The sequence below is a fragment of the Pygocentrus nattereri genome, chromosome 6 (assembly GCF_015220715.1).
Source record: "Pygocentrus nattereri isolate fPygNat1 chromosome 6, fPygNat1.pri, whole genome shotgun sequence".
Taxonomy (NCBI): domain Eukaryota; kingdom Metazoa; phylum Chordata; class Actinopteri; order Characiformes; family Serrasalmidae; genus Pygocentrus; species Pygocentrus nattereri.
Window position 1 is genome coordinate 29102670 of NC_051216.1, and position 18088 is coordinate 29120757.

The 18088-nt window shown below is 39.4% G+C and overlaps 1 protein-coding gene across 34 annotated transcripts in view; it reads left to right on the forward strand.

Moving 5' to 3' along the window:
* clasp1a (cytoplasmic linker associated protein 1a) overlaps window positions 1-18088 on the forward strand; it is a 78670-nt gene that overhangs the window by 2733 nt on the left and 57849 nt on the right. For all 34 annotated transcript variants that reach the window (XM_017695341.2, XM_037539580.1, XM_037539586.1 and 31 more), the window contains exon 3: window positions 16903-16981. In XM_017695341.2, coding sequence (XP_017550830.1) covers window positions 16903-16981 — 79 coding nt within the window. The remainder of the gene's footprint in view (window positions 1-16902; window positions 16982-18088) is intronic.

The window sequence follows — 18088 nt, forward strand, 5'->3', positions numbered from 1 at the left end:
CTTTCCCTTTGAAACATAGACCAGGCTACACTCTGATGTTGAGTGGCCAGTTTTTTATCCGCCTTAATATTGTGAATCTCAGTATTGTGAGTTCAGTTTTATTGTGTCATTATTAAACGGTTATTTTGTCTCAGGGTCACTTATTTTTTATCTTCATGGCCACTTTATCCAGCCCTCAGGCCAGACAGTCAAACAATCAGTCCTCTACAACCATTCCCTTACTTCTTTCTGAAAGCATCCAACAGCGTTGTTTTTATCATATGATGAAAGCACTAGATAACAACCACAATCACTCCCTATAAAGCTGTTCTCATAAGCGGTTGGCCCTTAGAGCTGGTTAAAGGGCTCATGGTCAGCTGAGGCTCTGTTCTTGGCAGGCATTTGAAACAATAATTAGACTGGAAAGCAATTGATGTAACATGTTTCATTCATTTCTCTGCCCTTGTTTAGTCATAATTAACAAAGTCCTGGCCTATGTGAGTACAGAGGGATTTCAGGACTTCAGTCAGGGTCTGATGTAACATCAAGAATGGGCAGTAGCCAGTATTAATGTATAATTTGATATACATTTTCTCCTGTTACCTTATACTTGGAACGATGCTTAATATCTGGGGAATTATTTTCGGAAAGCAGCCTATTGATTTTTAAGCTTAGATTTGGGTCTTCGACAGAAAAGCCATTCATGATTGCTACTGTCTGGCGCTGAATTCATTCAGATTTAATGGCAAAGCTGAGCTGGAAGCATGTCTTGGCATAGACCTGCAGTTAACGAGGTGCAAACTAAGTTGTACGACACGTTGTTTGTAACACCTACGTAGATCAAACTTCACAAAATGCAGCATGCCAGTTTGTTATACTTTTCTTGTAATGTTGTATTAACCTTGTACAGTCAAAGCAACAAATTCTGGGGAGAAAACTGTAGAAGAAGCACCTCATAAACTCATGGAGTGTGATGTTGACAACACTGGATCCTGGTCATTTAGAGACATTTTAGCACTTTTGCTTGCTTTTTGAAATGGTATTGTTCTTTGGAGACACTTCTTGCTGTGCCCAGTGATGTTGTTTTACTGCTGCAACTATTGAATATTTACATTTTTGAATATTCTAGTGAATGTTACCTTGAATCTACAAATATTTTACAAGAAAAAGAAAAGCAGAAAATATATTTCACGTTATTGATAACTAAAAAATATTTTGTGTTGTTGTTGTTGTTGTTGTTGTTACATTTACATCATTTAGCAGACACTCTTATCCAGAGCAACGTACAAGAAGTGCTTTGTCAATCTAGAGAAAGTATCTTTGCTAGTTACCAATAGCTTAGAGAAAAAGACGGTCCTGAGCTCAGATACTGCTAGAAACAAGATGTCACTGCAGACACCAAGAGAAGAAGAAATAGAGTTGAACGCAGAACTCTGTGCCATTCAATGCAATACAATAACAATAATATACAATACAGTAAACTACAATACACAGTGCAGTACAATAAAAATAAGTGCAGCTTATAATTCAAAGCTCATATAAGTGCTGTGTAAAGAGATGAGTCTTCAGTCTACGTTTGAAGACAGCAAGAGACTCTGCTGTTCGGACAGCCAGTGGTAGTTCATTCCACCACCTGGGCTCCAGTACAGAGAACATTCTCGACGCTCCTCTTCCGTGCACCTTGAAGGATGGCGGGTCAAGCCGAGCTGTACACGAAGCTCGAAGGGCTCGTGGTACAGTTCGAGATTTCACCATTGCCATCAAGTAGGTAGGGGCTGGTCCATTTTTGGCTTTGTAGGCAAGCATTAGGGTTTTAAATCAGATGTGTGCAGCTACAGGAAGCCAGTGAAGGGAGCGCAGCAGTGCGGTGACATGGCTGAACTTGGGCAGATTGAAGACGAGTCGTGCTGCCGCATTCTGGATGAGTTGCAGAGGCTTGATGGTCTGCATGGGAAGACCAGCCAAGAGTGAGTTGCAGTAGTCAAGCCTTGAGATAACAAGAAACTGCACTAGCACCTGGGTGGCCTCTCGGGTGAGGAAGGGTCGGATCCTCCGGATGTTGTACAGGAGATACCTGCATGACCGAGTTAGGTTCGCGATGTGAGTCGAAAACGATAACTGGCTGTCCAGAGTCACACCAAGACTTCTTGCCTTTACAGATAGAACAATCAGGGAGTTCTCGAATTATTATTATTATTATTATTATTATTATTATTATTATTATCATCATCATCATCATTAGTGAATGTGGGGGTGTGACTATAGAAGATGTACTAAACTCAGCTGCTTTTTATACCTGGTGCAGTTTCAATAAGTTTCTTTGGCTGCTCTGGATGGCCAGCTCACTAACCAGCACACTGTTGTTAATTTTCTGAAACAAGTGCAGCAGAGCTACAAATCCAGAGCATCGAACTGCAATTTGAGATCTAATACAGACTGTTAGGAATGGAGTCTGGGCTGCATCCATAGTTGTGTTGTGCATTTTTTTTCTTTATGACTGTTATTTATTTTACTCCTTTATATTCCTCTTCCCAGGCACTTTGGTGTCTGCAGAAATATGCTGCTGAAAGTTCTTTGTATACTGAATGCTCTGTATTCTCCCATGACACTAAACTTGACTTGACTGGCAACACTGGCTTGATTCTCTATCTAAACAAGATTTTCTCTTTTCATCTTTGTTATTGTTGCTGAGGTCTGTCAGCCGTGAATGGTATTGAGGAGTGTATGGCAAAAGGTGACGCTGCAGTGCACTGCACCCGCAGCTAAATGTTCTGCCTTTAAGCAGATTAAAGAGGAAATATGCTGTGCTGGGGGTACTGAGGCTTTCTCTGTCCTTCACTGTGCCACCCTTGGCATCATTGGTATTAGGACGGGCAATGTCTCTGCTGTGGCAGACGGTCATCCAACTCTGCCTTACGGCTCCTTTTGATTCAGTTCAGCTCAGGCTCGAGCTGCATGAGCTGTATTAAAGCATTTATTTTGAGAGTCGACTTATCTGACAACAGCAAATTAACTGTTCAGCCGTCATGCTAAACTCCCTAAATGAAATATGTCCAAATGTGAGATGCTACTCTCACCACTTCCTCAGCTCTTGTCTTTGAACTCAGTATGTCAACTTGAGTATTTACTACTTTCATTACTGTCATATTAGAATACCAATATCTTGGTGATAGGTTAAGGTTGAGGAGCATTTTGTGTTCGGCCTCACATTTGAGAAAATAAAAAAACCCCTGTATACCCATACTTATAGTCTTACAGTGACAATATGGTTGTATTGGCTTGTGGGGAACTTTGCTCCAAGAGCTATCTAGTGTATGGTGAACGTATAGTTGCTCCTAGGGCTGCATGATGTGGATATAAAATGCGGTATGTGATAGTTTTTGTCCTGTTATGATATGAAATGATAAATTATGTTAAACATTATTCAGTGTGTCTTGTATCCTAAGATTGTTAGCAAAGCAGTCAGCATTTCTTGAACAGCTTTTAAGTATGTACAAAAAAGTAAAAAAACATAATTTATAAATAAAATGTAAATAGCTCCTTCAGAAGGATCCTTATGGTGATACAGATTTGTTGTTGTTTCCTTTGCTGGTAGCCACCACTGTTTGGTATTCAAAACGGCTGTCTCATTTAAATAGTTGTACAGATGTTTGTGTGCATCTGTTTCATAAGTGACTGGAGGAGACACTTATTCAGCAAGAGACTGGGGTTCAATTCCCTTTTCAGACATGAATGGCACATGTAAGATTTCACCCTAACGGTGCGTGCGGGTAAAGCCTGCCGTAAGCTGTGATAAAAGCACCTAAAATCTTGGCTTCTTGACTCGGGAGCTCATGATCAAAGAGTTGATTTGCAGTGTTTGTCTGCAACAGCATTATGTGGTGAAAACTATACAGGGTCAACCTGCCCTGATGTAGCCGTTCTGTTATCACAGCTCTTTGCAATGATAAAGTATGGTTAATTGTACAGCTCTAATGGCTACACAGCATTCATAAAATGCGTCTTCTTTGCTCCTTCACTTTTACTTTACCTTGCCTTCTTATTGTTTGTTTGTGCAATAGGGGAACAACAGGATATTCACGTCTAAGCCAAATCTGTGTATGTCTAGCGGCTCTTTGTCAGTCTTGGAGCAGAGTGTTGATCGTAGCGTGTGCATGCGCAGAACTGTCTCATGACCCATGGCTGATCAGTGTGTGACGAGTGTGGAGCCAGGCTGGCAGCAGGAGAGCGCCATGATGCAAGTGATGCAGGAGGCAGGGGAGGATGGGATGCTTAGGCAGTGGAAGAAAAGTGTTAGTGGCTGCTGCACCGTGTGGCTTGGAATGTGCATAGTAGTTAATGCATAATTCACAGAAGTGGCTAACGGATTAATCTGTAAGCCAGTGTTTGATTTGCAGAATGCTTTAAAAATATGACTGTAAACATTGTCTTTAAACAAAAACGGCATATTAATAGGATAAAATGTCTGATCAAAGTAATGACACTCTTTCTGACTTTGCTATGCTGGAAGAGAGACATTCCTTTAAAAAGTGTGTGTGGGGGGGGTTATTCCAAAAGATGTGTAAATAGCTGGAATGCTATATGCATGTCAGTGTTGTTTTTTTTTTTTTGTTTTTTTTCAGTATTTTGTGGATGAAAAATAGTACAAATGTAATGGTCAGTTTTTATTTGTAAGCAAAAGAAAGCAGGAGCATCACAGAAGGCAGGTGGTCATCTCTGTGACAGTCAATGCCTGAATGCTCTAATTAAGCAGCTTAGCCCAGGTAGATACACCTTCCTCATCCTGAAACCTACTGTGGTCATTTACCTGGCCAAGAAAGCTGAAGTTATTGTGCTTCACCAGATCAGAAATTCAGTTGAGCAGTTAAGTGTTAGCTCTGGTGGTTTTGTGTCTCTTGTCTAATTGGTGTGGGCAACATTAAAATGTTTTATCATATTGTGATAAATTATATCACAGCACATCACAGCATGCTTGTCTGAGCAAAATGTGTATATCATTACATGAAGAACACTGACCAACTGCATGTTTAATTTCATATATTGCGTAATAAGTCCTGTTTAACTGGATTTAGTGGAATATTTGCAGAACATTGAATAAAAATCTAAAACCTCATACTGTAGTAAGGAATGTCATTTTAGCTGCAAGTCTCCTTTTTATCAAGCACACTGCATCTAGATATATGATGTACAAAAGTGATACAGTTAAACAAATAGTATGTTCATTATTCTTCGATTCACCACAAATCTGATATCGTTCATCTTTGATACAGTTTGATTGAGGCACATTTCTGTGTCTCAAGCCCCTGTGTTTTTTCCTGAGTGTGCATTGTAAATGTAGTGGTTAAACAGAATCAAAACAATCAGATGGTGCTTTGGCCACAGCAAACTTTAACAGTGTTGCTACATGTAGTTTAATTGCTTTTGGTTTATGCTGTTTTCCTTGCATTAAAAAAAACAAAACAGTGTCATATGTGACCCGCAGTCCAAGAGAGCACAGTAAGTCTCTCTCTCTCTCTCTCTCTCTCTCTCTCTCTCTCTCTCTCTCTCTCTCTCTCTCTCTCTCTCTCTCTCTCTCTCTCTCTCTCTCTCTCTCTCTCTCTCTCTCTCTCTCTCTCTCTCTCTCTCTCTCTCTCTCTCTCTCTGGGTGGCCCTCCTTCTCTCCTCAGCATGAAGCTAGCCAGTGTAGGCATCTGTTAGCTGACTTGGCAATAAGTGTTCTCCTCCAAGTGTGTTGAACTGTCCAATGATGTTGCATTAGTGGTAGTTTGAAAAGTTGTAGTGGCCGTGACTTTGAGGAAGCATGTACAACCCTACACCCTCCTAGAGCTGGTAGTATTGTGTGCTTAGGTGGATTTGAACACGGCTAAAAAAAAACCCCAAAAAACTATCATCAATTTCCTGTTTCCTTGTTTATTGGCGATATAGGCTTGTTAATTGATGCAGCTGTATCACAGACTATTGGACCAGTTTTTTGTTAAACAACATTTATAAAGCTAATTGTAATTATGAGCAGTGGCCATTTTATCATATATTTACCTTTCTTTTAGTGACTTGACATGTCATATCCCAGGTGCCTTAAGTAAAAGAAAATATTTTAATTTTGAGTTGTCTTTTTTTCCAGTCTGTGTCTAAATGGCTTAGGCTGCACTTTGTAGGGATAAACCAATATGAAAGTTATGGGCTGATGCCAGTAATTGATGTTTCTAGTTCTGTATCTGCATATACCATCACATAAAGTGGGTTCAGCAAATTTGATGTGAAAACCCCAATTACAACATGAAGCAACATTCTGTGCAGATCCAAATGGTCTGCTCATCCAAAACATATATATCCGTATATTAAAACTAATCCTAATATGAAACCAGATGCTGTAATCCTAATATCGATCCTAATTTTAGTCAGGTCTCTGAGGATACTAGTATAGCACAGATATCTTGCTGTATCACTACTTCTCTGTGAGGAACACAGACTGGTTTATGCTCTACATCTTTGCTCAACCACTCTTTTCTCCCACTCATGCGGTGTCTGTTCTGTCATTGTGTTCTGTCAAAGCTGCCTATTATTCTGAGCTTCTTAATGAAGTCGGGTTACTGTTGAAAGACCTCCACTGGTTAGGTGCTTGGATGTGATTCTAATGCTGTCTACTTGTAACCATGTAGTTAGGTTCTCATTACAATGCTGCATTATGTGATGGAACTGCTGTATGAAATGTATTTGCTAGGTTCTTTGGAAGACTGTTCATCTAATGATTCCTGAGATTAATATTTAGTACTCTGAGATTACTACTCTTCTTGGCTTTAAACATGTAGTGGAGTTTCTCCTTTGCTGCTTCTCATTTAATGCTGTTTACATACTTAGGTTTGATTAGTAAACAATTGATCACTGTTACAAAATGCCTTGGAGCTGGAATGTGGGCTTGTTGTCATTTTGTTTCACAAAGGAATTACACCAGAGTGATGTAAGCCTTCTCTTGCTCCTTGTTTGAAGCCTGGAATCAGCCTCCAGTTCAATCTAAGTGTTGAATTTATCAATATTGCAAAAAAAATTAGTTTGAAAGGAAGCAGAATGGTTCTTTGGGTTTTTTAAAAAAATGGATGGCATTTTGCTTTACTTTGGTTCAGAAAATTAGGCACTGTCTAATGTGAACTGAATGCCTCCCAGACTTTGCAGTTTTTTTGGCTGCGAGATACGAGAATCCCATCTTTTCTCCCCAAAACTGAAAATAGCATGTTTCCATGAGAGTGCACTCATTTTTTGCTCATTAAACTTTGATAAGGAAACAAAGCTGAATGAAGCGACATATTCTCATCTCAGCATAAGGCCCAGCCATGTTCTGTCAGTCAGCACAGCTGTTGCGTCAGCCCTGTTGTCCTGTCACTGAGAATAACACATTACATTGATGTTAATGAAGTCTTGTATGCAAAGCCTCACTATCAGCCGCTCCTGAGTTTGTAAGGCAGGGAGTGAAAGAACAGCAAAAGTGATGAGGTGTTACCTCTTGCATGGGGAGACTTAGACATGTGTCAGGATCTGTTAATTCATATGTCGCCTGAGCAAAGCTACCACCAAAATGCTTTTCTAGAAATATTATGTCATGACCCCAGTCACTTGTGTGTTCAAGCCAGACACTGAAAGGTATTTCACTCCTGGAGTTGTATGGATTGGGATTTAGTCCAGTACACACAGACATACTATTGAAGAACATAAGAATGTTAATATGCCCTCATAGATTCATTTCCTTTTTGTAACTATTCTCTGCTTGTTTTAGTTCCTGAGACTTGCTTTGAAAAGAGGGGTCTGTGGGCAACTTTCTTCTGACCACACTGTTGCTTGGAGTGAATTGATTGGGATTGAAACTTCACATATTTAAAACTGCAGTTGCAGCTTTACCACAAAATAGCTGTGGCTATTCATGCATGCTCTGCTCAGAAAGGTGGTGCAAGAGCTTGCTATCTCACAGTAGGAGACGCATGCAGTATTAACTTTATTTGGTCAACAAATCTTCTGAGGAGACAACTTACAGCAATTTTCATGTAATAGTGAACTAACAGACACGTATGTAACATCACGTGAGCACCTTTGCACTGGCTCCATGATGTACTTTTTTACAGTCACATATACCTAGGTAGTGAGTAGTGGTCTTGGGTTGATAAGTGTTTCTTCATTGCTTAAGGAGTACAATCATAATTTATAAAGTGTAGCTCCATACTCGAGTGTTTTTCTTTTTCTTTTTAATGACACTAGGTCTGGGCGATAAATCAATAGCGATAAGTATCGCGATATAACTTTTTCTCAATAAAGCGATAAGAAAGGTTTGATATAATATGCTATTCTCACACTTCCACATTCAGCGACATCCTTGGTGATGTTTTCTGCTGCAAGGAAAGCGACACTACTCTGTCACCAGGAGAGGGCGCTCGTCTGAGATTTTCGACATTAATAGAGAGGGAGGGGCAATGAGTAAAAGGATTTGCCAAATATACTTTAGCAGCGTCTGAAACGTATAGTTATACATTCCCTGTTTGAGTGGAGCGAGCGGTGATCTGTTCTCCTGTGACCAAATGTGAATGACAAGTGGCGTAACTGTACTGACCAACAGTGAACTTACCTCTTTCCATACATCCTAACAAGCTTTAGCAGCCTTAAATCATGTCTGCAGTGCTGTTACAGCACCAAACTTATTTGGTGTATTAGTACATTCCCAAGCAATGAAAGTGAAGGAAAGAAGTGGGTTCATGTGAGTTACAGCCCTGATTTAAATGAAACTGAAGAAGCTGTGAGGCATTGGAAAGTGTGAGAGCGCTATCTTTGGCTAACTTGAAGCAGTGCTCGGTCACTCGCACAACACGGCGAATTGATGATACTATAGATCAAACAAGAAACAAAAGCACCGCTTTCAGTTTAAACGTAGCTAAAAAGATTCACATTGCAGTTAGTTAATGCTTTTACACAGTGAGTGTCAGGTGTTTTGCGGTTCGCCCCTCAAACCACTACGACAGAATAGAGAAATCCAATCATCTGCTGGCTGGTGTTTGGATATTGTAATATGCTCTGACATGGATGTGGTAGGAGTGAGGCTGGCTAGGTGGCTGTGTGATCCATCACTGATGTACCGAGCCAGTGGATTTTTGCTGTTTGTGCTAAGCTGACGTTTTTGAGAAACTAAACAGTTTAGCGCTGTGCTTTTCTAGCCGGTAAAAACAGCTCACCAGAAATTTTCTCCCACTGTCCCTCGACAGATTTGTGAAATGTTCCACTGTTTGGTGAGTGTTTGTCAAATTCTGACCATAAAGGATGGTTTACAACAGCAATTAATCACCCAGGAGCAAAAATCAGCCGTCGAATCTGAAAGAAATAATGATCGGACATTCATCGCGATTTGTGTTTACATTGAACAATGAATTTTGTTTATCGTAATAACAATTTTAGCCATATAGGCCAGCTCTAAATGACGCTAGGTTATTGTTGGTTAGTCATTAGAATGTTCTGTTGATTTCCAAGTAATGTGCAGTATTATTTTGTTTTTACAGTGCTTGGGGGGGGGATGGTGGAACAGTGCCTGGTCTTTTCACCAGACACACAGCATCCTACTGTGTTGTTTTGTTTTTTGTGTGTGTTCCGCCTTCCAGCATGGCAGAGAATTCATTGCTGCTTTGAGAAATGTAGGCATTTTATCTCTGATAACAAATTCTGATGATCTGTAAACAGCTTAGACAATAAAATGCCAGAGTGAATGGTCTGAGAGAATGAAATTTAGCAGCACATTCAATACTATCAACTATGACACACAACATTTGGGGGTTTTTTGTAGTTGAAAATTGATTGAATGTGTGATACAGTACAGTTCCTTTAGCTCTAGATTTTGCCAGTCAATTTCAGTCAATGTTCTTACTGCCTGAACAATTTTAGTTATTCATGAACTATTCATGCAATGTTTGTGTCTTTAGCAAGGCAGTTTCACTTGTGCTTGGTTGGTGTGTGTGTTTGTGGTATGTGCATGTTTTTCTGTGTGTGTGTGTGTGTGTGTGTGTGTGTGTGTGTGTGTGTGTGTGTGTGTAATGGTTATTCCTGATTGTATGTCCATACAAACAGCAAGTATATTCTTATGGCAGGTGATGCAGTCTTTGGTGAACTCTGGGGTGGGGGGTGTGTTTGAACCCCAGTCTCTTTACTAACCACAAAATGATCAGTTACTTAAGCTGTCTGCAGTCATTTCCCATGTTCAATTTCACAGTATATAAAGTGAATTGAGTGTGGTGGGTTGAGGTAAATGAAAGTAGATAAAAGAAAACAGTAAATTAATGAATTGACACATTACGGGATGTGTAACAGTCACGTTTTTGTTAGTGTCCAGTGTAGCGTACCAATTTGGCTTGTAATTTAATACATATAACGTAAAAGAAAACACAGATCTTTAATCGCAATTATTTATATGTCCAAGTTTTGTCAGCTAAAATGTAATGATTGTAACAGCCCTCTTATGGAATAAAGTTGTTGTAAATAAAGGGTCATTAGTCATATTTACAACAATGTTCATTGCCTAAATAAAAGGCAAAGGGGAAGTTCAGAACAATTGATCATCGCAGACATGAATGTTTGAAGATTATAACAGACATTCAGGTACCATTTCTTTACTTTATGTCGTGGTTTTCTGAATTGTCTCAAACAGTTTGTGGGTAAGGACATATATTTAGCTTTGGTTATTGTTTTCTAGACCTAGTTGTTGATCAGAAACCCATAGTAGTAGCTATTATGACCATGTCATCTTCAACATTTTTGGTTATTTAAACAAACAATAATTCGAATAACTGCATCATTTCATTTGATTATTTTCATGATTGTTTTCAAAAGAAATTTGTAAGTTTGGTATGTGTTTAATACTATGTAGACCTAAAGTTAAGATGACTTAAACTCCAAATTTGGTCAGGAAAATTACACTTACACATATTCAACCAGCCAAAGCACTCTTTTTGCAAGTGCAGAGTTTGGTTGTCTTACTGAACCCCAGGTTAAGCTCTATGAATGTCACTACCATCTGTGACTAGGAGCTGGTAGGTCATTTTGTGAGAAGGGTAGCATAGTGGTCATGTAGTCCAGATTAGCTATCTAATCTAGGTAAGAAGTGATATGAGTGAAGTCATTACTGAAAAATACAGAAACCCTGAGTTAAATACCACTCTGCCATGTTTCATGCCACTTAACATGTCTAGAGTTCATTCAGAGTTTTGGAATTAATAATAACTATTACATTTAAATAACTTATTACAAAACCTGGAATCTTAATATCGTGTAATCTAAATGTTTTATCAACATTGCAGACACGGTCACGCTATGGAATGAAAATCTTGACTGAGTTGGATTGTTTTTGTTGATACAGGCGCTAGTTCATGTTTAGCTCCTCGTGGTTTGTGCTTGTTTTGAGATAATCATCATCCCTGCAGTGATTGGTCCCATGAGCGCAGGCCATAGCAGCATCGCTCTCATGATGGGATATTGAGTGTATGCCTACTGCTGCACCCAGTGGACTTGGTTGCTTAGCCACATTAGCTTTCTCATACAGCTGAGAAGTAAGAAGTGCCTTTGATGTGCTGGTAACAGACCAGTATGGTAGTGTTAGCATGTTCTCTTATGGGTTTAGGACTGACATCTCATTTTGTTTTCGCACTTTTTATATATATAAAGTCTGAGTGAATTAAAGGCTTTATCCTAGATGGGCTCATGCTGGCATGAGCACTGGGTTTTTAATAGCTCTGGTAGTGAGTGATGTAGTTCAGGGAGCGTCAAAGCCTTGCTGTGTCTGATCCCTGAGGGCTCAGCAGTTTATACTCTCCTCCGAGCTTATCTGGCAGTTCCTGACCCCTAAATCTAACCTGCATTACTCAGCACTGGAATCAGGCCTGTTCACAAGAGCTCTGTGACTACAGACTGCTCAGACAGCCTGTCAGTACAGTCATAACAGTGGCATGCTAAGCAAGTCTGAGTAAATGCTGAAAGTGCTGCTGAATGCAGATTCACACAGTGTGGAAAGGAAGCACTTATGCTGCGGATGAACAGGCTTTTAGGGCAGTTTAAGTTCATAGAATTAAATTGGAAGATGGATAAAAACATATGGGCATGTATGTGTGTTACTTTTGTTTGGCAGCTTCATCCCTAAGGCATTACTTGCTAGTCACTGACTGAGTCATTTTTCTGCTTGTGAACAGCTGTTCAGCAGCATAAGCTTCATGTTACAGCTGCCTTTATTTCCCTCTGCCCCAAGCACTGGTCTGGGATGAACTGAACTGGTAAATGGGCTTTGAACTCACAGCTCATTGACAGGAGTTGAAGCTGATTCACGACTGGACAGACCTCATTCTCTGTGATAGGGCAGGCAACATGGAGACAATAATGATAGCATGGAGAGAACAAGCCTGTGTTTCTGTCCTGTGGCCTTGTCTGGGCCTGTTGATTTCACTCAGCTGTAACTCAGCCCAGCTGTTTTCTCAGCTCATGGAAAATCACTGCAGAGAGTGAGGGACCACAAAGAAAGCAGCATGACTGCCTGCTTGCAAGCAAAGCTGGCCATCTTATCGCTGACAGTTTTTAACACAAGGGAAGATATTGGCCATAGCAGTAGGTGCATATTTAGACGTACTGTATTTTGTTTTGGGGGCAAGGTTCAGTGGGCCCCAGGCAAAAAAGGGTGGAAATTGGTCTGAGTTAGTCACTAGTAGACAACTAACTGAGTCATTACATAGTTATTTAATGAACTAATGAACACAGCATGATTTTGTATAGTTATTGAATTCAGTATGTGGCAGTGTTGTTAGGCTACAGTTTTTGTCAGCAGGGAATCTTGTAGGTTGCATTGCTGTAAGACCAAAAACTGCCTGTTTTGACAAGAAAGTGCTGTGGCATGCAGATTGTCCAACCACAAACTGTTTTGCTAGGCCTTTCACCATAAAAAAATAGCTGAAGATTACAAATAATATATAAATAAATAAGAGACCTTTTATTTGTCCCACAATATGGGAAATTTCACATCTGCAATCTAACCCATTCATGTAGTGAAACACTACATACACGCTAGTGAAGTACTGTCAGCTCTGGAGATCGAACCGGTAACCTTCAGATTGCAAGGCTGGTTCCCTAACCTCCAGCCCACAACTGCCCCAAAATGCCGCGCTCTCCGCTCAGTGTTCTAAGCGGCCTTATTGTTCTAATTCAATGGCAGTACCCGCAATTATATATATATAAATTGCAATTAATACTTAAAGTGGCCAAATATAATTTATCATATGTAGAGTCAAGCAAAACCCACATACTACATGCTAACTTACATATGCAAGAATACATGTGAAAAGTGTTAGCATTTGCTACCCAGAGAACAAATGAGCAAATGTTACAAAGTTAGAACTTTTCTTGGATTTTTGTGATCCATTTTTTTTTTTTGTTTTCTTTTGTTTACATTTATTTGCTTCAACCCAACCAATGCATTTGAGTCACATTCTGATTCTTAGAAAATGATTGAAAATGATTATAGAAACTAGTTGTGGTCATCTTAAATAATGGGCAACAGAAATAAATAAGCTGAAAGATCAGATATACGATAATCCGTACAATAATTGGGACAGAATTTGTTTTTGCTTGATGCGTGGGGCCTGACTATTGTCAACACAGTGCAACAAAATAAGACCCACGTAAAAGATATGTGCTATTCAATGGCACTTGGCCACCAGGAAATGACATGTCAACTTAAGACAAATCTCTTGAATGATATTTACAGAGTGAAGACTTAGTTATGTATTGTTTATGTTCATATACAGAGTATGTAACCAAAAACATGCTCATATTTGCTTTAGCTTCAGAATTCAGTGTCTACAACAGTGTTTGCATATAAAAAAAAATCCTATTATTATGTTTTTATGAAGGCCAAGCTAATGAAGACAGTTACTCCCTCATGTCGTATCTGTTATTCAGCATGGATGTTTACATCTCTACATGCTCTCAAGTTACCAGTTTATCCTGTAATCCTGCACTCATCCTGTTAGTGGAGATATTTGTGCCCTTCAGTAAATCGTGCATTTGTATGAAGTGCTGCAGTAAGGATAGTGTGGATGTAGTATAACTGGCCTGGATACAGTGCTCCAGTGTGGAGTTCATCGCAATAAAGGGGAACATTGCTGTGCTTAGGCCTATCAGGATCATGAAATTGTAGCCAATGAGTAAGTGCCTTATAAATGATTGTAGTTAACAAACAATTGTCCTTTTGTTCGTTGTGTGCCACCGGTGACTAATAAGATATCTTGCTGTCGATGCCTGGTAGCTCCCAAATGATGCAGACACATCTTGAGCTCAAATAAATACGCAGTACTTCTGTCCTCTGATGTTCTAGCACCGGAACTCTGATGTTTTGTTGCTGGACCCTTGATGTGGCTTATTAAAAGTATTTTCTTATTTATTTATATATACATTGTAGAAAGAAATAGCAGCCAACTTAAATAATTGCGCTCAGCTGTGTATGTGTATATATATATATATATATATATATATATATATATATATATATATATATATATATATATATATATATATATATATATATAAAATAAAAACTGTGTACTGAGTGGGAAAATAAGCAAAAAGCAATAGAAACAAAAACTCAGGGGAAGACAATGCAGCTCCTCTCTCAGGCTCTGGTGGAAGTGAGAGATAAAAATAGCGATGAAGAGTGTGGTGAAGTCTGAAAGAGAAAGAAAGCCGCCAGTCGCTCATGAGAGGATGGGTTTGGTCTGCAGGCCAGTGGGACGGGGTTGTACCATCTGTCTGTCTGAGGGGAGGAGGCCACTGGCCATGGCTGGGAGTGGGTTTAATGACTGACAGATCAGCGAAGCAGAGGAAGGCCCTGTTGTCTTGAATGGAAACCGGCACACAGCGAGTGCTGCAGTCCTGCACGCCATATTCCTTCCACTTTAGCTAGAGTCTTACTGGAAAGGTGGATGTTCTGCATGGGTGTGCATGTGTTTGTTATTTATTAACGTGGAGTTATACATGCTAAAACTTAAAGGAGAAGTAAACTTCATTAAAAATTAATGTTATTCAGTTATGAAATTTGTTAATTTTTTTTCTTTGCTTCCTACAAGTCATTCTGTTTTCTTCAGCTGATGTGGCTTGGCTGTCTCCCAGCTTGCTTGCTTTTTTCATCACCGTAATTACTGTAATTCTCTTTTGTCTAAGAACAAAGGATCAGGATTATACCTTCAAGCCCATCTGCTGATATAGCACACATCTCTGAGTGGGTAGTTACAGTGAAGTACTCTGATAGTAGTGTATTAGTAGTAGAAGACTGAAAAGATGCCTTTTAGTGATCTGGGTGAGGCATGGAATGGTGGTCATAATAGAATTAGCATTTTAGATGGCAGCTTCATGGATCCATTTTTGAGTTGTTTATTATTATTATTATTATTATTATTATTATTATTATTATTATTATTATTATTAAATGCTGCAGCCATTTAACAGTTAAGGATTCATCATGTCTTGGAGAGTTTCCATTTGCCCCAGAAGGAGTGACAAAGCTTCATCTTGAACATTCTATTGAAATTAAGAAACAGATATCCTGCCATTCCCGATGGTATTTCCTGGTGTGGCAGCTAGATTAAGGCAGTTAACTGCTGCATATATAAATGAAGTAAAACGTTGATAAAAGGGGAAAAACAGGATGCATTTTACCTATGAATTTCAGAGCCATTATCAATAATAATTGTGAAATTTGTTGTTTGGTGGTCTCAGCTTTAGCTGGTCTGTTCTAATGAAGCTTAAGTACGTGAATCTGTCACACTGATTGGAGCAGTTCTTGAAGCCTTTATAAAACATCCATTCCAAACTCCATTCCAAACTCCATTCTGTCCAAGCTTAAATAATCACACAGTCATTATCTGCTTAATTATCACTTTGATGTAGCTTAAGATTTTTGCAAATAGTAAGCAGTTGAACAGGTCCAAAGTAGTGAATAAACATTTTAAACTGAATCGGTAGGTTGGTGGTATTAAAATGTCAGAGCACATGTTAAGGGAGTAAAACTGCGTGTCTCACCTGATGTGTTTATTTGTGGTAGAATCAAAGTCTTGTACTGCTAATAATGTTACACCAGCAAAGTGATGTACTGCATCAAGATCATATCCAATATAAAAATGCAATACGATCAAGCTGTTGTTGTGTTTTTGAAAATTTCTTGCTAGTGTTCCAAAATATTTAAGTAAAAACAGGCTAGAAATGTAGTAAAGCATGCGTAAGGTCTGTGGCTGTGTAACCATGTGCTCATTAAGAAGTTTATTGTACAATTACTTAGGAATTCCCTTGTTAAAATTTTGAGTGCAGCTAACTCCTTCCTTGCTCCTGTGTTTAGCAGTTCGGGGGACCAACTTTAAATCTGTGACTTTCTCCATTGTTTCTAGTCTTATCTCTGATGCCTATGATTTTCTCCCTACCTGCTTTATGATCATAAATGTACACTGAACGTAAAAATGTGAATTGCCCACAATGCTCTGCCATAGGACTGGGCAATAGGTTGATATTTATTGTTATAGTTATACTTTATATCACAGTATGTCAAAATACACTTTTCTGAACATATGATAAATATCATCAGTAGATAAATAACATTTACTATTAGCATGTTTTATTACAATGAATAGCATAATTATGCATGTTTTATTAGATTTAGTGCAGCACTGTATGTGAAATGTTGAATAAATATTGTAATTTTTTTTGTTTGGGCTATATCGCCCATCCCATCTCTGCCATACTTACTCAGTTTTTGATCAAGTAGTGGGGTGACAGGACCAGAGGCTTATGATGGAATCAGTATTTGTTATTTGCACACATTTTCTGTTCATTTATATTAAACTTTGTTAATTTTTTCTTTGTTTTTTTCCCCCCTAGTTGGCTCTGCTGGGAATGGACATTTTGTCTGCTTTAGTGACAAGATTGCAAGATCGTTTTCGGACCCAAGTTGGAACAGGTACACGAATATGAAATATATATAAGTGTGTGTATACACTCACCGGCCACTTACACCTTGCTAGTAAAAGGTTGGACCCCCTTTTGCCTTCAAAACTGCCTTAATACTTCGTTGCAAACTTTCAACAAGGTGTTGGAAACGTTCCTCAGAGATTTTGGTCCACGTTGACATGACAGCATCACGCAGTTGCTGCAGATTTGTCGGCTGCACATCTATGATGTGAATCTCCCGTTCCACCACATCCTCAAAGGTGCTCTACTGGATTGAGATCTGGTGATTGTGAGGCCACTGGAGAACAGTGAACTCATTGTCATGTTCAAGAAACCAGATCGAAATGATATGAGCTTTGTGACATGGTGCAATGTCCTGCTGGATATAGCCATCAGAAGATGGGTACACTGTGGTCATAAAGGGATGGACATGGTTAGCAACAATACTCAGGTAGGCTGTGGCATTTAAACGATGCTCAGTAGGTACTAAGGGGCCCAAAGTGTGCCAAGAAAATATCCACCACAAATTACACCACCACCACCAGCCTGAACCATTGACACAACGCAGGATGGATCCATGCTTTCATGTTGTTTATGCCAAATTCTGACCCGATCATCTGAATGTCGCAGCTGAAATCGAGACTCATCAGACCAGGCAACATTTTTCCAATCTTCTATTGTCCAATTTCAGTGAGCCCGTGCGAACTGTAGTCTGTTTCCTGGTCTTAGCTGACAGGAGTGGCACCCGGCGTGGTCTTCTGCTGCTGTAGCCCATCTTCTTCAAGGTTCAACGTGTTGTGCGTTCAGAGATGGTATTCTGCATTCCTTGGTTGTAACAAGTGGTTATTTGAGTTACTGTTGTCTTTCTATCATCTGGAACTAGTCTGCCCATTCTCCTCTGACCTCTCGCATCAACAAGGTATTTTCGTCCACACGACTGCCGCTCACTGGATATTTTCTCTTTTTTGGACCATTCTCTGTAAACCCTAGAGATGGTTGTGCGTGAAAATCCCAGTAGATCAGCAGTTTCTGAAATACTCAGACCAGCCCGTCTGGCACCAACAACCATGCCACGTTCAAAGTCACTTAAATCACCTTTCTTGCCCATTCTGATGCT